At 39.6% G+C, this 23,461-nt stretch overlaps 1 protein-coding gene across 50 annotated transcripts in view; it reads left to right on the forward strand.

Annotated features, from left to right (window-relative positions):
- MICAL2 (microtubule associated monooxygenase, calponin and LIM domain containing 2) overlaps positions 1-23,461 on the forward strand; it is a 160,425-nt gene that overhangs the window by 64,916 nt on the left and 72,048 nt on the right. For all 50 annotated transcript variants that reach the window (XM_074586046.1, XM_074586055.1, XM_074586061.1 and 47 more), the window contains 12 exons: positions 8,683-8,890; positions 9,560-9,676; positions 10,817-10,918; positions 12,767-12,922; positions 13,794-13,894; positions 15,586-15,843; positions 16,669-16,784; positions 18,017-18,143; positions 18,346-18,436; positions 18,532-18,679; positions 20,838-21,037; positions 21,576-21,688. In XM_074586046.1, the coding sequence (XP_074442147.1) occupies positions 8,683-8,890; positions 9,560-9,676; positions 10,817-10,918; positions 12,767-12,922; positions 13,794-13,894; positions 15,586-15,843; positions 16,669-16,784; positions 18,017-18,143; positions 18,346-18,436; positions 18,532-18,679; positions 20,838-21,037; positions 21,576-21,688 (1,737 nt within the window). The remainder of the gene's footprint in view (positions 1-8,682; positions 8,891-9,559; positions 9,677-10,816; positions 10,919-12,766; positions 12,923-13,793; positions 13,895-15,585; positions 15,844-16,668; positions 16,785-18,016; positions 18,144-18,345; positions 18,437-18,531; positions 18,680-20,837; positions 21,038-21,575; positions 21,689-23,461) is intronic.

Below are 23,461 nucleotides of genomic sequence, written 5' to 3' on the forward strand. Positions count from 1 at the left end.
CTCACCACTTCTAAAAAGCCAGTTTCTAACTGGAAGCTTAGCTGATTTATTAGATTGTTGTAATTGTTGTTGTTTAGTTAAAAATTTTAGGTTCAGCGTAGTATTTCGTCTCTGTAGACAGACCAGGCTATAGCAACAGTGCTTTTTTTTTTTTTAAACGCGCATATTACCAGCTTCTTCCTGTAGCAAAACCATGGCTGTTGACCAACTTGTCTGCATGCTTTGGATGCCATAAAGCATGAGAAATCCCTTCCTCTGGGTCTGTAGACAAGTCCTCTACTGGCTGGTCAGCCCCTGACCCTGAAACCACGTAGAGGATTAATTATTTTCTTGCAGTCGCAATCTCACGAGTGCCACTACTCGCGAGGCTCCCAAGACTCAGGGCTTGGTGTCCACTGTGCTCAGCAGTGAGGCTCTTGGTATCCTTGTTTCTTCATCTCTGTTCACCAGTTCTCTGTTTCTGGATGAATTGTTTTGTTTCGTGGTTTTCATTTGGGTTTTCTGCTAAGTTTTTAAGGATAGCCTTAAAGCATTTTCTCAGTATGACAGGCATAAGCTTACCAAAAAAAAGGCAAGATACTGAAATGCTGCCAACCATATTCATGACCGGGACAGTCAGGCAACATTCTTTCTGCAAGGTTTATCTTGTTTTCATTTTGATTGTTTAAACAACTGGCCAAAAAAAAGAAAAGAAACCAATCTCTTCAGGTTTTTGGGTGTGGTTTGGTTTTTTCCCCCTGTTTTGAGTAAAATGAAAGACAGGTAAGAAAACAGCAAATACGCTCTTAATTCCAAAGGGTGTTAAAGAGTTTATTTTGTGCTTTAGTTGAGGAAATATTTGGATTAAAGCACTTGCCTGATTTCTGGTGGATAATCTGTTTATTAAAAGGAGGATAACATTTCTTGTCAGATGATGTGCAGGTTTTCTTCAGGTAACTGTAGCTGTGGTGCAGGGGAACTGAAAGTTTCTAGAGATTCTTTTCTGTATTATATCTACCAATTGCAATTTTTTAAAATTTAATTTTGTAAATTGTTATAAAAGCTCTGAGATCAAGTCAACATATTTAAATATGATCAATGCCACCTGAGAGAGCTCTTCAGAAAAGCTCCAGATAACCAAGGCCTGACAGCTTTGGTGCATCAACGAAGGAGCTCTTGACCTTCTAGCACACTGAGTCCACACAGCTTTTCTTTAATGTATTGCATAGCAGACTATAAGTTTCAGATGTCTTTCATACCATTGTTTTAATTTCAAACTATGGAAAGGTTTTTATACGCAAATCTAATATTAGTACATATATCTGAGAGACAGAGAGGGTGGACAGATAAGTGTGTCCAAATTCATCCAGGAAAAATGAAGGCACGTGTCTTTTTTTTTCCACGCAGAAGCTTATCTTCCAAAAAAGAGAAAAAAATCCCAGTAAAGATGAGCCAGATGAATGCAATAAATCTACTAATGTTTCACTTCTGGCATTTTGACCCAATAAAACAGGAGGGCAATAAAGACAGATCCTCTGATCCCTGGATTGTGCGACGTCCAGCTGCGAGCGCAGCAACTGCAGGGTGCAGTGCTGGGAAAAGAGCTCTGACCAGAATCAGCCTAGATTAGGTAGCCTCAAATCCAGTTACAGTCTTTTAAGAACAAAAATAGCAATGTCTCCATATCTGCTGATTGCTGATACAGGTGCCTTTGGCAGGAGAGGGCAAAACTGCATATTTTTGAGGTGCTGAGCTGGGCATACAAAGGGTAAAATTCAGGTGGGATTGAAAGCAGAAATGGACTCGCGTTGTGCTTCCTGCACTGGGACAGGGTTTTGTTGCTGCGGTCGGTGGCAATTAAGGGTACGTGAGCCTCGCTGTTCCCAGCTGCCTTTTGAACTTCCCCAACAGTAGTATTTATGTGGTGTTTGCTCTACAAAAATGTCTGTTCAGCAAGATCCAGCTAGTCTTAATAATATTTTAAGGTAGATTTTTGGTGATTTGTAGTGCATTTAAGTAGTATTCACATAGCCCTTTGGAGAGTTGGGACCTCTCATTAAAATATGCTTAACTGAATATTATTTTTGTCAAATGAAACATTTTTAACCTCACTAATTTTGTAAGGATCTCATAAAACATAGTGTAATAGAGGAAAATATGCTTTTAAAGATTAGCTCCTATACCTTCTCCTCCCCCTTCCTTTGATGGAATAATTAATTTCTTTTTTTTTTAATATTTGCATGTAATATAGATGTTAACCACAGAAGTTTTGGGTATATGTTTCAGCATTTGACCTCTTTCTAAAAATGAAGAAAAGAATTCTTGTTTTAGGTTGGCACTGTCCCTTTTCTATATATGTATGCAGTCGAATGGACACCTTCCAAATCACTGTCATATTTAGCTACAGTTATCATCACTGTTCTTCACAGGGTCATGTTCTGCTGCCTTTTAGTAAGAGCAGTTGTATAGGTATGGCAGCGTTCAACAAGTCAGGCAACAGGCAACGAGTACAAGCATCTCATGCAATGCAGGGCATGTTACTGTCAAGAGCACGCTGTACTCGTGTAGCTCTAGTGTGTCTGGTAACCAAGCTATTTTATAGCGACCCATCCTTCGTTGGTGCCAGTGACTGGGTTTGTTTGTAGAAAAGGAGATTACAAGCATTTTGTATGGGGGTCTTTGTCTAGAGAAGCAGTGAGTACCTGAATAGGGCTGTTGAGTTTAGGGGAACAACTATATGTACATATATATATATATATATATGTATATTGAAGTGCTCTCGTAGACCAGGGCTGTAGCAAGATTAGACTCGCATCTTGGATTGACAAAATGCGTCACGCCTATTGTAAGCTTAACCCTTTTTTCTCTTTCATATTTTTTTTTAACAATAAAGCTTTAGCTCTTGACATGTTTAATGTCTGAAGTGGCATATAGAATTTTATTTTTTGGTGACTTCAATTATAATGTTTCAAACTTTAAAACTGGATTGACTACCCAGTGGATTCAGGGTACATTTGACAGCAGTGTTGTATCCAGTGGCTGTCTATGAATTTATGTGATAGAATCTGAGACTACAAATGCGAGATGAACTGTAAGTCAGCAAGTCAGGAATGTCCTACTGAGCAGTCCTATTTTTGCCAGAAGCATTTGAGTGTCCAGGGATGAAGTGGAAAGCGTTCTGGTGGAGAGAGCTTCCCCCTGCAGCTTCTGGTAGCTGTCTGCCTTAGCTGCTTATGCAGCTGTTTCTCTTTGGAGCCTTTCCAGGGAAACAGTCATTGCTGATCCAGAAAATGTGTTGTTTCATTACATTTTGTGCCTATCTCGTGTTGCATCACATTTAGCTCTATCAGAAATAAACACTTGCCCAAATACATGTAGGATGTAATCCTGTGGAGTCAGTCAAATTAATCCCTTGATGCATCCCTGTTGCTTTGGATGTTGCATGAAGGCCAGGACCAGTGTGCAGTCACCCAGATCTGGTGACTATGGAAAGGAACGCACCTGAGGCCCAGAGCAAAGAACGGAAGAGGGTTTGCCATGGAAAGGCATTCTATGATTCTATGAATTTCCTCTCTTTCACCTCCAAAACAACTGAAAGGCAGAAATGAGGAAAATCTTGAATTCTTGGAGTGACTGTAACTTCTTTCTTCATCCCAAGAACATACAGGGAGTGGATCATAATTGAACATGCTTTTATTTTCCAGGACTAATTTAATGGTTGTGCCCAAATCATGACACTTGGACAGGAGAGGAGAGAGGGATTTAGAGCTGGACAATAACAGCGTAATGCATTGAGCTAGAAGAAGATTTATCTGTTCTTAACTATGCAAAGAGGTACTGTTTGGTTGCATACCCCACCCACATGCTACTACCAACTGGTAGATTCCTTGACTGTGAGCATGTAGATGCTGAGAGCTAATGTGGTGTGTTGTGGGGGGGGGTTCGTGTTTTGTTTTGTGTTTTTTTGTTGTTTTTTTTTACATTTTTCAAGGTCAATGAGTAGATTCTGCATTTCAGTTATTAAAGTGGTTGAGACTTTTGTGACTAGGTCACTGTGGAGTCTTATTTTGGTTTTTGTTAGACATCGGGACAGTATTCTTGCTCTCTCTCTCTCCCCTTTCTCTCAAAACCTCAGTTGTTTCTGTAAGCTTACTTTACTGTGTGAAAACCAATGGAGGCATTCTGCAAATTCTCAGCTGTTAAACTGCATATGTTTTTTCTAGAATGGGATATAGGTGACTGGATTGACAGGCTGCCGATTTAATAGTGGTGGATGGGAGGGGTTGCAAGAGGCCCCTACTTCACTTCCCTCTCTGCCTTTCCTCTTCTATTTTGTAAGTCATATATTTGTACGTTATATACCGGAGATCATATCAAAAACTTGCACCTGGCACAAAGGTCCTTCTGTTTTTGGAGAAGAAACTTGTGCTGCCATTTAGCTCAGCACTAAGTGCTCTTATTCAGTGTAGAAACATCTTCTGGAGATTTTCAAGGTACTGCCATTCTTAAACATACTAATCTAGAAAAAATAGTATCTCCTAAAGTCAGATGGACCTTTGAGTAGAATCAAGCTTATGAGACTTGCCAAATGCTGTGTATGTTTATATTATTGCAAGTGAAACTTTCTGATATCTTTTAATTGTACCAGGGGAAAAAATACATTAAGTTTCTGGTTTATTTCAGTCTGAAGATAAATAATGCAATGAGTCATGTGCTTGGTATAGTGTGGGACAAGATTTATACAGAAACAAATAATTGTCTTTGAGAGTGAAGTACAGTACTTTTTAACAGTACTGTAGAAACATAGTATTTAGTCAGCAGAGTAAGTAGACAACACTTATAAGATATGCATGGGTTTATTACTGTTCTACTTTGAAGTACATAAATTTCCATACTTAATATTTATAGCTTTAAACTGAAATAATCCTAAACTTGTCACTAGGCAGCTATTACTGACCTCTAAACTTGCATTAGCCCTCTTCAGTGGGACTTTTGTAAGTGATATTCTAAAAATGCGCTTGCAGAAGTTTAAGGCGAACTAGCATGTCCATTTACTTATGATAATTTATATTGTTAAGTGTAAAGTTTTCATTGTTGCATTTATAATAATCAATAATTAGTTTCATTCACATCCGAGGTATTTGCAAGAAGAGTAGATGAATTTAGCTCACACAAAATCCTCATGAAAAGTGCTTGTGGTGACTGTTGCTTGTAGGAGTTGCTGTTTGTGGGCAGTCTCTTCCATACTGCGTAGCTGGAGTTTGGCGCAGAAAATTTGATGTATGTACCCTTAATGTGGTCCTGTTGTTGATGAGGTGATGGAGCGCAGGTGTGCCCGTGCAGGACAAGCCGCTGTCTGGGCGTTTGCAGGTGTTGGTGGTGCCCGGCTTTTTTCCCCTGGGCTGGGGGGGACTTCTGGGTGCAGCGCTGGGCTGCGGTGAGGACCAGGGCATGGGAACAGCCTGGTCGGAGTCCTCATCCTGGCTTCCTTTCTCAGTGTGTGCATTTCCTCTCCTAGAGGATGTTCAGTATTTTAAGCATTTATAAGATCTTTGGATGAGACATGTGCAAAGACAAATTATTGTCATAAAGGATAGAGGAGGAAACATGGCATTTTAAAATCATATGCTTTAATCTGCCACATGAATGCGTAACTGTGTTGTTTTCTCCATCCTCGTTTATTGTTTCTGTACTTTTGCCTGCTGCTGTCTTGTTGTGACATAGGTGCTGTTCTTAGAGTATTAAATTCAATGAAGTTTCTGATTTGATACAAAGTATTTACATAGATGTGCAAGCAGAAGATCAGCCCTTTATACTATGAGGTTTTCACTGAAAAAATGCCTTCTGTCAGTATTGTTATCTTGCACTAACATGGTATACCCTCAGTAGTAAAACAGGATATAACATCCAGAGTGATACCGATTCTTCAGGCGGGTCACGGAAGTCTAGTAATGATCTTATTCTTGGAGGAGCTGCCCTGTAATCTGTACAAGTCTTTCTCCCTTCATTTCCAGCCTGAACAAGAAATATGTAAAAGTTCCTTGTCAGTCCTCTTCAGCAACTGTTGCTTTGAATAATTTGCGGAAGATGCTTTGAAAAGTCAAGTTACCCTTTTCCTTTTTAGGAGATGATCTGGCACCATTAAAAGACAGTTGAGCTGTGAATGGCAATGTGGATGTCAAGAAACCATTGGCATTTGTCCAACCCTGTTTGTTGCGTTTCAGGATTGTTCATTCGAGACTTCCTTATGTGATGTCCGTTGTCACGATCTGTGTTAAATTGCAAGATTTAATTTCAAAAGCAGGCCCTGATGAGCCAGGAGATTGGGGTAACAGGAGGTGAAAAGAGGAAGCCATTCAAGGTTTGTTCTAGGCTGGCTACAAGAAGGTTTCTCCTGTGAATTTTTTTGCAAGCAGAGAGCTGGGGAGGGAGGGCAGGGACAGGACAGTGGTATGGTCCCTTTCCTTACTTAATAAATAATGGTAGGAAAGTAACCACAGTAAGAGTTACCTTTGCAAGCGCTTTGTGCTGGTTTTGACCCCTGAAATTTCAAAAAAAGATGACAATGTGCCAAGAGTAAGCTCTACACCAGCAGGAAATGTCTTAATAAATCAAAGAACAAATAGTTCTGAGACATAGATAAATATGTTTATGGAAGGTAACCATGGATGATGGCAAATATACAACGATTTTTCACAGTGTCTCTAGGCAATTAGGAAGATATTTTTTCAATGGTGATAGGAGGAGGAGAGAGGGCAGAATCCTCCCTAAAATTGTAACGTACTGTATTGCAGAAAACCAGGAGGAGCTAACAGTGCTTTCTGTGTGGGTTTTATTACTTGGCAGGATCCTCTATGACTAAATCTCAAAAGACTGCTTTTTTAAAAAGTTGCATTTATTTATATATAATGCAGTTTGTTAGCCAAAGAAACAACCCCACCTTATCAAACCATGTATGGTCTTTATTTGTAAAATGTTTCTAACTGCTTGCTAAACATTACTGGAAAACTGTGTAGCTGTGAAGGCAGTCACTCACTTGTCAGAGCTCAGAGTTCCCATGTTAATCACAACAAGCATGTGCAGAGAAGAGCTGACCCAGCCTCCACCAGTGATCCTCTTCAGTTGGGGTAACATCTGCACTCCATTTTCTTCCTTTATATAATTACATCTGTTGATGTTTTTTTAATATTTAGCATGCAGTGAGGAGTGTTCTTCTGAAATTATGAATTAAATATGTTCTTCTAAGAGGAAGAAAGCCAAGCGGCTAATGCAACAACCGAACTTTAACTTATTTAAAATCTCTAGTTAACAAAACACTTGCCTAAAGCAAAGCAAAAGCACCTCACAGGAGCTCTTCCTTCAGTGGGAATTTATTCAAATTATTTATTCAATTTCAAAAAATTTTTTGCACTTTTACAATTGGGTTGGACAAAAGTCATGGACAAAAGTCAGCCCCAGATAATTTTTGCTTAAGTTGTTAAATTTGAAAACAAATGACGAACAAACCAAAACAAATAAATGACTCTCTTTTATGAAACTGAAATGTAATGGGAACCAGACTCGTATCCAACGAGCCTCCAGATACAGCCCGTGCTTGCTTTGAAACTGTAATCACTGTCTGGCTATGTGTGCGGGACGCACAGGAGCATGTCTGGCTTGTGAGATAATGGGTTTGGATTTGCAACGAATGCGGCAGAGCTCAGCCTCGCAGCCGAAGCTCTCCCCTCCGCTCGGGCACACCACCGCTCTCCCTGGCTCCAGCCGGTGGCGCAGATTTTGGGAAGTCTGTGTGGGGTTTGGGGGAGTGGGGTGGGTTTTGCGGGGAGGTGTGGAACAGCAACATTGTCCAGCTATTAGGCTGTTTCCAATCAGTTTTTAGTAATCAGTCGGGAAAATGTAAGCATTAGATATGTTTGAGTTTTAATTAGTTTGCTTTCTGGAAATCCTTTGCTTGTTAGTCTGTGAAAACTTACAGCTGTCAACTGAAATTTGGGCAAGAATTCCCTGTAATCATTTCTGAAGCGGTTCTTCTGGGGATGCTCAAACTTTAAGCTCCTAAGATGTGATAGTCCTGAAGGTGAGGATGTTGACCACTGGGTGAAATGGAATAGGACAGGCCGAGTTCCCCAGCTCTGCTGAAGTAGGACGAGTCTCCTGACTCCCCTTGGTATGCCCGGATTTACAGCAGTTGGTGAACTAAGCTGTTATGTTCAGGGTACACCCTCACTTAAAAGAGAGAGTAACTAATACTGTGGGACTACTGGCTTTTCATAGATTTGTGGAACAAGTCTAGAAAATGCACACCGATTTCCTCTTTAAAACAAAAAAAGCCTACACCAAGACCACTTATTTCCTTTCTCTTCCCTTTTATGTAGCTGTAATCCTGTTTACTGCAAGCACTTTTGAAACACTAAATGCAAGTTAGAAATCTACAAGCAGATGCTCAAAAGTGCTTGGCTTTTTGCTCTTTTCTTCTGTTGCATCTTTTTATCAGATGCTTTTATGTCTGCACAGAGCACAGTTTATCCTCTTGTATAAATTGACTGAACACCACATGCGAACAAAATTTGAATGTTTATTGATTTAAATAGATGACTTGAATACACTCTCAAGTCCAGGTGAATACCAAGTCATACCAATAGAGTAAGTTAGAAACCGTGTGGAAGTCGGTGTAAAAATGAGACTCCTTCTTTTCTCTGCTAGTGTTTAATTATTGGAGGTGGCCCATGTGGCTTGCGGACTGCCATAGAACTTGCCTTCCTGGGAGCCAAAGTCGTCGTCGTAGAGAAGAGGGACACTTTTTCAAGAAACAATGTGTTGCATCTCTGGCCATTTACAATCCATGACCTCCGGGGACTTGGAGCAAAGAAATTTTATGGAAAATTCTGTGCAGGATCTATTGATCACATCAGTAAGTATCTGAGGGTGTGAGCACTGTTCTGATAAGAGGTGTACTGAGGTCAGAAGATTAATGGAGACTTTCTTGATTTGGCAGAAAGCTCATCTTCTTTAAGCATGCGTGAGTGTGTCACACACATGCACACCCCCCAAGGAAAAATAATGGTGTAATTGCAAGATGGCATTTGAACAAATCGACAGTCTTATGGAGCAGCTTTTTTGTTAATCTGCATTTGTTAAACAATAGGTTTTTCTTACGAAGTATGAAGAATATTGATATTCATTCTAGTATGTTGAAGGTAGACACAACCCTTAATCTAATGAGAAAATACACAATAGTGGGATATTTCACAGGGAAATACGCTGTAAAATTTTCTATCCCAAAATTGTCAACACATTGGTTAATGATATTTAAAGGATCTGCTAAGAAGGAAAGCTCTAAGAAAGTATTCTAAGAAACTTACTGAAATGAGTGTTATTACCCATGAGGTTGTGCTGCAAGAGGAAAATGAGCCAGAAGAGAACAACATCCTGTGGTGGTTGCTAGATTTGCGTTTGTCACAGTATGGGGAACAATAACGCTGCATGCTTCTGTTAACAATTAATATCGGTTGGATGGCATGCTGGTAGCAGCTGCGATTACTTACGTATTAAATAGATCTTTGTTACTTGCTGTCTACAGGTATTCGACAACTTCAACTTATCCTCTTCAAAGTTGCACTCATACTAGGAGTTGAAATCCATGTGAATCTAGAATTCGTGAAAGTCCTGGAACCTCCTGAAGATCAAGAAAACCAAAGTATTGTTTATCATAATGTAGTTCTGTTCACATAACTTCTTTTTATGTCAGGCATTATATGAAATCATTCAAGGCAGTTGAATTTGGTTTAAAAAAATGTGAGTTTTTTGTGCTTCTTACTCAGCTAGGATTGCTATATGCAGTTGTAGGGATGATAAGTATCATTGTGATAAAGCACTGATAACTCTTAAAATATAACCCATTCTGAGAAGTTGAGGTTTTGCACTATGCCTTCTGGCATGGGTTTGAGGCTTTGTAGGGAGTCTGGTGTGGCTTTTCGGTATCTTCTTGCAAAAACAATTTTTGATTGATAATGTAAATATTGAGGATGGATTAAGCTCCCTGGGCCTCATTTTGCTTTCACATTCGATATAACTCCCAGTGGCACACAGAGTCTTATCAGTCATCTTATGCAAGATTTTTAAACAAAATACAGAAAGATTTCTCATTCTTTTTTTTTTTCCTAATTTTTTTTAAGATTAGTATTTAGGGTGTAGTAGGAATAGAGTATTTTAAAATTTCACTTTAATTAAAATACTGTGCTGTCTCTCTTTAAATGGTCATATAGTGACAGTGGAATAAATATATTGTTTTAAGTAGTTAAAACATATATAAATTTTAAATATGGACAATACAAACACTTTCACATAATCAGCTTTGTGTTAATACAAACTTAAATTTTGCTTTGTGAGTATGCTTTCGTTTAATTTTCTGTTTAGAAGACAATTAAAAGTATAGACAATGGAATGCTATGTTTCTTCTTTTAATACCCAGCCCTTCCTTGCTGTAACCATGTGTCCTGATAAGGTCACTGTGGGGCTATTTCTGAGAGAATGAAGTACTTAAACATATTCTTGGGATATGGGTCTGAGAGGAATTTTAGTGCATTAAGTTATCCAAATGAAGGTTTCCCCTTTTTTTTTTTTTTTTTATTGTCAGTTTATGAGCTTGACACTTTGCTAATACCGCCTGAACGTAACTTTGACTGCAACAGAACTTCCCTCCATCGCACCAAGGCAGAATTCAGCTCACTGAAATGAGAAATGGACCATTTATCTTAATGCCCTTTCTTCAGACTCTGAAATCGCTTCTCAATTGTATTACTGAAGAATGAATAAATATTATTCTTTGTGTTTTTAGAGATAGGTTGGAGGGCTGAATTTCTCCCCGTGGATCACCCTTTGTCAGAGTATGAATTTGATGTTATTATTGGTGCAGATGGCCGCAGGAACACATTAGAAGGTAGGTGAATGTGTGCTTTTGGCTTTATTAATGGTCTTTAGCATATTTTAGAAGGCCTGAAAGTCAGAGGAGAACACAAAGCAACAGGCTACCTTTCAATCCACTGAAGTCTGTGTGAAAACTATTTTTTTTTTTTATGTGGTATCTTCTGCTTTTATTATTAAGTTGTAGCTCAAAATAAAGACATTTACTGTCATTACTAATTTTCAGCACTGTGTATCTACATTGCCTACAAAGTGCATCATGATGCCATTGGGCTTGCTTCAAGGTTAAGTAATTATATGATGATTTAACTTTAAGGAGGCTGACAAGATACGTGTCAGGAATTGCACAGTCTTTGCTATTGTGCTGTAAATTTGCACTACATGTTTGAACCAATGACCAAAACGTGACTGCCAGTTATTTAATGAAGGCATCAGAGGTATCGCTCTTTTATAGTGGTGATGTAACTTCAGAAGCAGTTACTTTGGAAATGATACCAAAAGATAATAAATAACGCGAAGGTGGGGGCGGGGAAATGCTTCTTGAACCTGAGTCACTGCTGAGAATTCAGACCACCTGAGCTGTCCTCCTTAGCAAGACACTTGCCAAGCTGCTCCTGTATCATATGAGCAAACCTGTTATTTAATTGTATGTGTCCCTTATAGCTTTAATTATCTCCATGTAGTTTGAGTCCACTATTTCCTTTCTTTTATTAGCTTCGTAGTTTGTCTGCTTATTCTTATGTCTGCTGACTACAAGATGCTTACAGCTAATTCCTTATAATGCTCTATTAAAAATTTCCCCATGCTATTGTCCAGCTATCCCCCATAAAGGACTGTTTAAATAGTCAGATACCAGCAAAATGAAATTATTCGTACCTCAGCTGTAGACTTCATTGAGAAGTTAACTGTTATCATAGTACCAGGATTGAAGGGAATGTTTGGTGCACTGAAGATGAAGATTATGAACATACAGAAGCTGGTATTGTTATATTAAATCTATCCCAATGAAGTAATGAGAGCATATCAAGAAGCACAGAGACAAAAATTCAGAGCTGACTTATTTCTTTTTTGAAAATACGTGTATCCTCTGAAAAGTCATCTGCAATTGGCTAAAAAAGCTCTGAGGACCCTCTGTCCTACTTCACAATTTACTTACGGATAAGGGGAGTGTGCAGAGGGAAAAACTTAAGCGTGTGATTGCAAGATTGTGGCTTAGCGGGCTTCTTCTTTGAAAAGAGGAAGCTCGGATGGAGTGAGAGAGCAAGTAACTTTGCAGTCAGGCTTCCCTTGGAAATATAACAGTTAAGCCATTGAACATTTTTCAACCCCTAATATCTTTGGAAAACCTCATTAGCTGGTAGCGTGGGCACCTAAGCACTTTTATTGAGGTTTCTGTTTTTCAGATCTTTCTCTGCTGCTTTTGACTGCTGATCTCTTGCATGTTTTTTCATAAGCCGTTTACTACATATATAACGCAAATCTTATTTGCTATTTAGTCTGTTAAAAATGTTTCCCTCCATTAAATTTGATCTGCTCTATTTCCAATCTGTTTTTCTTTAGTCATCATTTGTCCTTAACTTCTTCCCATGTTCAACTTCTTCCCATAGTTCCACTCCAGACCTATATTTTTTTTTATGAGACTTTATCTTGAATGCAGTACAGCTCCAGTTTTACAGCTGGAAGTGGGGAGAAAATACTCTTTGCATTCAAGGGAATTTTGGAGGAATGATGGAATCTGCTGGTGGTGTGTTGTTTGAAGTGTGGGACTAAACGTAGGAAAGAGACCAGGCTGCCTTGAGCTGACCCTCCCTGAAAGTCCAATGTGAAGTTTCCAGTGTTTTTAATTCTTTTCTTTGCTTACCAGGTTTCAGGAGGAAGGAGTTTCGTGGAAAGCTGGCTATAGCTATCACTGCCAATTTTATAAACAGAAATACAACTGCAGAAGCCAAGGTAGAAGAAATCAGTGGTGTTGCATTCATCTTCAATCAAAAGTTCTTCCAGGACCTTAAAGAGGAAACGGGTGAGTGCATCCTCATTTTTTCCACAACCAAATACAAGAGGCAGTAGAGCAACTCTTTATGTGCCAGGCCACCTTCCTGTTCCTATTAACATCAATTTAAATATATTGTACAAAAAAACCAAGTGATAAAATGCTGTTGATGTCAGAATCTTGCAGATGGAGGTGTCCTTTTATGGTGCAGTGAGATTTATTTTTTTTAGCTTGGGCGTTGCCACATCATAGCTTGTTTTAATGTTTAAATTTTTGTCAACTGTAAAAATGTCTGCTATGTTGAACAAATTTAGAAGAGCACTTTCAGTGCCCAGAGTTTTCCCTTAAGACATGGTTTGTTTTGTTTGTATCTGTTCACATACTGAACAGCTTAAATCCTGTGAAAAAGGCTCTGCCCTTCTGGGAGGAGTTTATTCTTGCTTTTTGATGTGTAGATCTGATAAACTGAAAAGAACTAGACAGGAATCTGCCATAAATACTTGAAATATAAACTGTGAAATACATCTTTATGGAAAGGGGTTTCAGAATATTTGTATCCACTGTCAGTACAAACAATTCCATTCTTGATTTACAGCTGATGATATTATTATTATTGAAAACGAACCTCCTGATTAGACCCAATTGTTAAGGCTGTAGATAACTGGCTGTTCCATAAAAGGTTGCTAGATAACTTCAAATAATGCGAGACACACTCTGTGGGATAAGGCCAATCTCCTCCCTTGTTTTGTTTTTTGGCATCTTGTCCACTAATGCTTCATCCCAGCTGGCAAAGTGAACGTATCCCAAAAAGGAAACGCACCTGTGGGGATCGATGACGTGTTGTTGTAAATGACACAGACAGTGCACTGTACTTGATAACAAATGTATTATCTCTTTTCAGGAATTGACTTGGAGAATATTGTTTACTATAAAGATAGCACTCATTATTTTGTGATGACAGCAAAAAAGCAGAGTCTTCTGGACAAAGGAGTGATTATTAATGTATGTAAAAATGCTGGCTAAAACCCTGTTTATTTACTTGGCACAGAATAAGTGTGAACGTCTGCATAAATATTTTTACATGTTACAGAGGGTGTTTATAGACTTACGAGATCACTCAATTAAAGCTCAGATCACTTAGATCTTACTCTGCCTTTATTGTTTGTTTGTTCTTCCCTCCAGTCAGCACAAAGTTTCTGTAGAGAACTGAAAACAATACTTCCTAAATTTGCCATGTCTGAAACGGGCTGAAATGGGAAATACATTGATTGACTCATCTTGGAAATACATGATGTGGTCTTCACGCCACAAAATTAAAACCTCATTTATTTAAAGGTGAACTTAGCACAGCTATGCCCAATTTTATCAGGCAAATAAGGAAGCATTAAAACCTATCACAGGCTAAATTGCAAATTCTCCAAAGTGGGTGAAACATGACAGAAGGAGGCTATAAACATGATGGCCTGAACTTTCAAAGGTATTTGGGACTTTGAGGCCTTTTTCGTGTTTTTTTTTGGTTTTGTTTTTGTTTTGTTTTTTTTTTTTTTAATATTTTCTTCTTCTTTTTCCTCCTGTAAGATGTAGGGGTTTATTTTCTTTTGTTACTAGAAAGTGTTTTGGCACCATTTAAATTTCTCTTCCTGGAAACCCAGGAGAGGTCAATTTTTCTTGCAAAGTAAGACAGTGCCAAAACAGTTGAGTATAATTTCCCCGAAGGAAGTACTTGTGGGGAGCTATAAGAAGCTATTCTGATGGGACTGCTTGGATCATGTAGCTCTGTGCCACGGTTTCCTGCTCTTTTGGAGGATGGGGGTGCTGGCTGTGCCTAACTGGAGGGGAGGAGAGGGGAAGGGTGGCAGCCCCCAGCAGTAGTGGGGTGGAGTGGGAGGTGGGCCCTGGGGTTGAGGGGCTGGTGTTTGTAGGTGCGGGCAGTCCCAGGGGATATGTGGGGAGTGTGGAGAAGAGGAGCAGCAGCTGTTGCCCGTCAGAGCTGTTTTCCTGAACTGCTCAGGTCTGGGGCGGGGGGGGGAACAGTCTGTCTAAAACAACTGGGCTAATAGCGGTTCTGTGGTATCATCCCTGCGATTAGGGGTCTCATCCACGATTAACCTGTAAATAGAAACTGCCTTATTAATAGTCGCTGGCTTTAAGTAGGATGACCTGTAAAGGCAGGGTCCTTCACCGCACTGGCCAAAAAAAACCCCCATACCAGCCCAAACCAGAACAACAGAAAAGGTTCTGCAGCCCAAGCTTGAATGTGGTGTTACTGAGATGCTATATCAAACCTTCAGGCTGAGACCTGCATGTTATGTCATTGGTATTTCTGCTCTCGTGTGGTTTCAGATGTGGGGTGCACACACATGCAAAAAAGCATTGCAGCAATGATGATAACATCTTTTGATGGGAGGGAAGTAATGTTATGAAAGAATTGACACATAACCGAGGACATGGGAGGCACAATAATCTTCTATTGCAAATAAAGCTGCTTATTCAGTGTTGGCATAGAGAGTTCCTGTTTGGGGCAGTCCAGTAACCTATGTTTATGTGTTAAGTTTTTGGAGGAGATGACAAATCTCATTTGGTTGTTTATGCTGAGAGATGCATGGTTGCCACTCTGATGTTCTGAGACTGCAATGCTCCAACCCAGAGAGGATGGCTGGAGTATCTAATCCTATGTGCTTCTCTCCTTGCAGGACTATATTGACACTGAGTTGCTCCTCTGTGGGGAAAATGTGAACCAGAGCAATTTGCTGTCCTACGCCAGAGAAGCTGCTGACTTTGCAACCAATTACCAACTGCCTTCCTTGGATTTTGCAATTAATCACTATGGGCAACCAGATGTAGCAATGTTTGATTTTACTTCCATGTATGCATCAGAAAATGCTGCACTAGTGAGAGAGAGGCACAGACATCAGCTCCTGGTGGCACTTGTTGGGGACAGTTTGCTTGAGGTATATCTTGGAATGTCTTCCAAGTAGTCATTTGTGCTTCCCTCTCTCCCCACCCGCTCCCCACCTCACCCTTAATCCAGCCATTCAGTCTACCCTCCAAAACAAACTGCCTTCTCTTACGTGTCCTGAAAGAATGGTACCTTCTTTGGAATAGACTTTTTTTTCTGTTCTCTTTTTTTATGCCATAGTCAATGTCATAACTAATGCTTGGCTGGCAGTCTCTGGCTGAGATCCTGTTTTGCTTCATGCAAGTTGTATTTCTGTCTGAAAACTGAGAGCTTTGTGTCCTCAGCTTGGGTGCATGGCATAATTTTCCTGACTTTCATCACGGAGAAAAACTTGGTCCTAATTTTTATTGCAGCTTCTTTGCCTTAATATGTTCTCTTTCTGAAGTGAAAAGTGTATGTTGCAACTAATATTATTTATGTCAACTCATGCTGACAGTCTGAAGTGTTTGAAAAGATCAGTCCAAAGCAAAATTGGGAGATGAGAAGGCATCTTTTTTCGTTTTTTTCCTTGACTAATTCTTGAGTATTGAGTCTTTTTTTTTTTTTTTCTCAGCCTTTACCTTTTGAGGTTAAGAAATTTATTTTTAAATATAGAAGTTAAAAAAAGAAAAAGTGAAAGCAGTCTTTTTCGTTACCTAAGACTTGGAGGAGAGAAATGTCTAAAAACTTCAAGAGTTGGCTATGTTGTATTTTAACTCTTTCTGGGCTACGTTTCTAAGGCAGGGTGAAACCCTAGACTCCAAATTCACACTGCAAGTTACTTGTGTAATAAGAGCTTAATAAATACAAGGAAGTAAAATGTAAATGCTTCTTACAGCCCTTCTGGCCTATGGGTACTGGATGTGCAAGAGGTTTCTTAGCTGCTTTTGATACAGCATGGATGGTGCGGAGCTGGGCTCAAGGAAAACCCCCATTAGAAATCCTTGCTGAGCGGTGAGTGCTGCTTTTATCTCCTCCGTCATTTCTAGTGTTTTAAAGAGTTGCAGTATTGGTAGAAGGCAGTGCAATTCAGAAAGCCAACAGGAGGAATATTCTGCTTCACTGCAGTGGCATTGGGTTGAAATTATCCATTCTTTTAGGTTACTGAACAATTTACAGTAGTAGCGGGACATTGCTCTGTAAGTTCCTGCACACTGATGCAGAGATCCAGCAATGTGCATGACATGGGTTTAAATCACAAATTTACTAATCACCAAGGACTAGAATTAAGTGTGATCCTTAAGGCAACAAACCAAAGGTATCTTGTGTCAGAAGACTAACCCTCCAACCATTTCAGCACCTTGTTTTTTTTAATGAAAAAAAAAAAATAATCCTGAAACAAGTCTAAATAAATACTTGAACAGCTTTCATAATTGGTACCTGTGACTTTCAACTCTGCATTTTAGCTTAGTAGCCCTGATGCCCTTTTTATTTAGGCTGATAAATGTACGCCAAAAGGGAATTGCTATCATGCTGCATCATAAGCTTCTCATGTAATGTCTTTTTGACCAGAGCAAAAAATCTGCTGTTAAGTGCACCAGCGATCCTGGTGTTGCCATGGTCTGATGGTTGAAGTTGCAGGCTTGGGTCCTGATGGCAACTGCCCTGCTCCACTACAGCTGCCCAGGCTGTTTCGGGGCAGATACATAACAGAAATAGTCATCGTTGTGGTAATGCAAGTAGAAGTATTACAACGTACAGTGCTTTGAGTTTTAAGATAGAAGCCTGTGGGATGACTCAAACACAGCATAGTCTCGCATGGAAAATTGAACAGCATAATAAAAAAGGCTGTGGTGGTTATAGGAATTGCAGAATGACGGGATTTAATGCTGTTATGTGGCAAAGAAGTTACTCCTTGGGTGGAGGTTAAAGCAAAACCAGATGACTGAATGATGTAACCTCCTTTTTTTTTTTTTCCTTCTTTTTTTTTTCTTGCTTGCTTCCTGCCTCAGGAAAATACGGGCATAAGTTCTAAGAGTCTGTCTTTTTCTTGTCCTTTTTCTGTCTGGCATCCTTCTCCTGCTAAGCAGGGATGAGAAATGGGATGGATGCATTCTGCACTTAGTGCATAACGCTTGTCCTAGCAGAATGAAAACAAGGTGCAGGTAGCTGCAAAAAATAAAATACTCTCTATATAAGAAATATTTATTTTAATCAATATCTCTTGCATCTTTTTTCTCTATAAGAGAGAGCATTTATCGACTCTTGCCTCAGACTACCCCTGAAAATATTAACAAGAACTTCGACCAGTATACCATTGACCCAGGAACAAGATACCCGAACTTGAACTCAAGCTGTGTTCGACCTCACCAGGTCAGTACTTAAAAGGTTTGCTTGTGAAATCATGGTTCACTTTTTGTCTAGAAGAAATAGGGCTGCAAGTAATGCGTAAACAAAATCTTCAGGAGACTCCTTAATTTACAATCAGCTGTTGATATAGTTAACCTAGAAAAAAACCTCATTTTTTCTCTCCAAGCATTCCTAACATTATGCCGCTAATCACTTTTACTTGTAGGTGAGACAATTATATGTTACCAATGAGTTACAACAATGTCCTCTTGAAAGAGTGAGCTCCATTAGAAGATCAGTGAATCTCTCAAGACATGGTATGTGACATCTCATGTTTGCTGTGGCTTACTATTTGTAGCCTTCTGAACATACAAAAACTGATCAAAATGTTTGCTGTCCACTGTAACCGCAGAGTCAGATATTCGACCTAACAAGCTTTTGACCTGGTGCCAGAAACAGACAGAAGGGTACCGTAACGTTAATGTCACAGACCTGACTACCTCCTGGAAAAGCGGCCTTGCGTTGTGTGCAATTATCCATCGCTTCAGACCAGACCTCATGTAAGTGACATCTGTAGATCTTCTTGAGTGTAGGATAATATTAAGCATTTACCAAAGTATAGTGTAAGACCAACCAGAACAACAGTAGTACTCAGAGTCCCCTTCTGTTGATGGTTTTTGCAAAGAGTTGCACACCATTGCCAGATTTAGGGTATGAAGAGGGTGGAGTTGGTTTTGCTTTGTTTTTTCTTTATGTCCTTGCATGCCATTTAAAATGAAATATATATGCTTTCAAAGAGCTAGGAAGGTTTTAAACCTTATGACTTATGATCATGTTTGTGGGAGTCACATGGGTATTTAAAACAAAAATTGCAATGCTTGGAGAATGTGAGGGTTGCATTCCCAGGTCTCTGGAGACAGGTTTTTAGTGCACGTTTAAAACCACAGCCATAATGGCATTGTCATGAGTTACAGAAATACCTGGATAAGCCTTAAATGAGCCATCCTCAGTGTGTTGTAGTGGTTGCTGTGACAGTCACGTAGGGAAACGTTGGGCCATGGAGGTGCACAGGAGGTGATGGTTTTGCACAGCTCTGTCCAGAGGAGCGCAGTGCCCTTGCATGTGGGCTATGCAGCAAGGGCTGGCCCTTGAAAATTTACTGCTTTAGGGATTGAATATAAGCCAGCATTCTCCTTTTGACAGTGTTTCTGGGGTCCAACCCTACAAGACCTGACTTCTTATGTATGAACGTTTTGTAGGGTTCCTCAGTTGGATGCAGGAGGGTGGATACGTAACAGGTGTCAGGAATTGGCTTGATGCAGTCTGTGGTGGGTTCACTCTTCTGTCTTCTCACCAGTCCCCAAAATGCATTCTCTTAGATGCATTCAGTGGATGCATTCTCTTGCCTTCCTACACAGACTTAGGAGTCACGAATGAATTATTGTCAGCCTCCCTTTATCATGGATAAATGAAAGAAATGATTGAGCTCTTTTATGAGGTGTGATAAGTTGTAAAAAATAGGAGCGATACCCAGGGTGCTTTGCCAGAGGAAGAGCTAAGATTGTAAGAGTAAGATATTTTTTTGCCTTGGGTTAGTTTAAAAAAAAAATGGGAATTATGGATGGTTTTGTGGATATGAGTGGGGGAGAGAGAGTACAGAAAGCAAAGTCATTTTTGCTGTCTGTGGAAAGCATCTTTTAAGCACTGCTCTCTCTAGAAAGCTGATAGATTTATCTTCCTGAGCTAACAGACCTCCTGCTGTTTAATTAACATTGTGTTCGGATCTTGTTGGCTTTTTTGTGTTAAATGGGAGTGCTGAAGGACTTGGACAGATGAAAGCCGGGCAGGCAAGAGAGGCAGCTGCCTATGGGCAGGGCTGGGGTGGAGGGCTGCCGGCAGCCCCCTGGCACCAGAAAAAATAGGCAGAGCGTGTGGGTGGGAGGGAGAGAAAGAGGAATTCTTCAGGGTTCCAAACCTCACATCCCTTATGAGGAGAAAGAAACTACCCTGCCTGGAGCTTTGTAATTTATTCACATGTTTATTTTAATCATGAATTTTGGAAGCCGTTCAAGGGATCAGAGTCCTAGAATAAGTCCCATAGAAAATGGATTAGAGAATGGATAACACAGTTCCAGATGTGTGATGTACTTATTTAGTGCACTGCTAAATCCAGTTATGACATAGACACATAGGTCATCATTCAAACTGTGTGTAACACCTTAAAAAGAAAGGTTATGCCTGTGCACATGTACGTGCACACATATAACATGTTTGTTTCATAAAATGCTAGCCTAAATTTACTCCTCCTGGCTCTGATGATTTATAGAACTAATTGAAACTAAAAAGTCAATTGCTAACAGGTGAAATCTGTAGTACTACAGCTGTATTTGGAGACAAAAAAAGGTTTCTTGGAACTTCTGAGGATGAATTGCATTTCTTCATAAATAAGGGAATCCTTTTTCATGGGACTACATCAAAATCCAGTTCAGTGAAATTGCTTTTAAATTACATTTCTGGCAAAGCCAGGATTTGTAATAATGGGATTTCTATGAGACTCTTACCTTTTGGCATTGTGTAGACTCCGTAGCTTTGACCCAGTGAAATGCCTGTGCCCTCATTCATGCTGTTCTGCACCTCTCCAGCGGGCAAGGGAGCACTGTGTGCTTCCGAGGGGAGCAGAAAGCAACCACCGCTGACGCCAGTCTGTTGTCCCTGCAGTGACTTTGATGCTCTGAATGAAGAGGACGTTGTCAAAAACAACCAGCTGGCGTTTGATGTTGCTGAGCAGGAGTTTGGGATCCCCCCTGTGACCACGGGGAAGGAGGTGGGGTCGGCCGGGGAGCCTGACAAGCTCAGCATGGTCATGTACCTCTCGAAGTTTTATGAACTGTTCAGAGGCACACCTCTGCGGGCAGTAGGTAAGCCAAACCCAGTCTCCTCCTAATTCTTGCGAGTTTGGGGAGCAGGAGCACTTCATCCGGGCTGCTTACGAGCACTGCTCTTGAGCCGAGTTCTTTCCCGGCTGAGCTGTTCTGGCATGCGAGCATGCCTGCTTCTGTCTGCAATAGTTACCTTGTGCTTAAAAAAGGAAAGGGGGAAAAACTTGGTTGAAGACCAAGGTTTTGTGGGTCCTTGGTGGTTTCAGAGAACAGGAGCAGCTGGATAACTGCTGCTTGACATCATGAAGTTCATGTATCAGGTCATTAGAGTGATTCTCTGGTAAGGATGACTGCATACGGCATGTCCATTCCTGGGTGTTTCTCTTCCTTTTTTAAACTCACCCTACATTGTATGTATATACTTTTATTTGCCTGGGTTTCTTATATATAATTGCTACCAACATTCAACTAGAAAGTTCTGGCTTAGTTAGTACTTAAAAAAAAAAAAAAAAAAAAAAAAAAGAAAAAAAAAAAAAGAAATCTGAATAAGCATCCTAAGCAGTTGTTTTTTGAACAGATGCTGGTGACAAGCAAAATGGAGAAAATAATGATCTTTGTTCAGCAAAATCATCGAACTTCATCTTCAATAATTATATCAATTTAACTTTACCAAGAAAGCGAGTACCAAAGGTAAGTTGTGAAGGAAGACTTGCCCTATAAATCTTTCTCCTCTAAAAAGATGAAAATAAACTGTCAGGCTCAGAAATAAGGGGTCTGTATATACCCTACTATTAAAAGACCTGTAGAAGGAGATTTTTGAGCATATTAAGAAAGTAAAGCATTTCACAGTAAATAAAGCTAATACACACATGCACACTCAATCATGATGTTTTTAAGGATAACTGAAGCAGTGTCAATGTCAAATTCCCGAAGCATTAATAATAGTCCCAGTTAAACATTCTCCCTAAATGCAAAATTTCGAATCATGGTGAGAATTTGGGTGTACTTGGGGAGAATTCGTATCCATTGTCCTTGTCAATCTTCTTCAGTGTAGGTAAAAGGGAGAGGAGGAGGATGTTTTATCTGGTGTGTTTATAAGCTTTCAACTTGAAATATTTGAGATCTTGGCTCCATTATGTGTATTGTATTTTATGTTTTATTTTTGGAAATTTTTTCAAAAAGTTTTTTCAGGAGGTTTTGTGCAATGCTAGATGCTAAGCTTTTTATTTTGGGGGCTTTGGTTTTGTGGTGTGTGGTTTTTTGGGTTTTTTTGGGGTTTTTTTGAGATGTGGAACTCAGAATTTTTCTGGGCTATTTTTACCTTTAAGAAAAATAGACCTATATTTCTGGAATTAAATATACAGCCATAATATTATATAGCAGTTCAAATTATGGCTGATATGCTAGATTAGTTATTGATTGAGATGGAGTGCTGTTTTTTAATGAAAGCAGTGATTTGAACAGTTTCTGGATGCTGCCAAGGTTCTTGAGGGAAGCTTTCAAACCCTTGTAGGTGCATAAAGCCTGCAACGATGACAAGCGGTGGGCAGGTTGACTAGCAAGACTCTGAGGTAATGGTGTCTTAGTCATACAGATGTACTTTTGTCTCTCAGTCACTTATTAATGAAAACTTATTGACACACTCTCTTTATGTTCCTGTATGAAACACATCCATGCCCATACATGTTGCCATTAAAGACTCCAGGGCCTTGAAGGGTTATGGAGACCTGAGTTAATGCTGTCTGGCATAGGACTGTGGGCAGTGAGAGCGTTGTTTGTGTGTTTCTGAATGGATTATAACTTCAAAAGTTTTATGTGATTTAATTTAAAAGTTTCTCTACTGAAATTATTCAGTAATAAACTGTTTCACCTTCTGCCTATTCATTAACTTGTTCCCCTTCTGAAAGGAGACCTTGAGGAGGGGCTTTGCTTTCACAGCCAAGCCTACCTTCATTTTAACTTCAATTTAAATGAGGAGTGTCTGCACAACCTGGCTCAGAGGCACCAGTGTCTCGAGTCCAGGTTAACCAGTGCAAGGTAGACGGCAGCATGTACTCCCCACCAAAATGAATGTAACTTCTGCATTTTCTGAAACACCGCTTACTGCAAAACTGTTCCAGGTTTTGAGTTTCCTGGGCCAGCCAGAAACTCTGTATCTACTATCATGATTCTCAAGCTCTATCTCTGTTTTTGATGTTTTTTTTCTTTTTTTTTTTTTCCTTTCTGTTTGAAACAGACCTCCTTAATTCTTAACTGTATTGCTTCATTTATACCTATGCAGAGACTCTAAATTTTTGCCTGGAAAAGTACAGGTTTCCTACTGCTTTTGGAATTCAACGTCCTTAATAAAAGTTCAGGTGTACATGTACGTACTGCATTTCTCAGTATTTTAACATACTGTTTTTTAAATTTGTTGCTATCTTATCTTCTCAGTTTTGATAGAAATGTGGTTGGGTTTTTTTT

The sequence above is a fragment of the Larus michahellis genome, chromosome 4, assembly GCF_964199755.1.
Source record: "Larus michahellis chromosome 4, bLarMic1.1, whole genome shotgun sequence".
NCBI lineage: Eukaryota > Metazoa > Chordata > Aves > Charadriiformes > Laridae > Larus > Larus michahellis.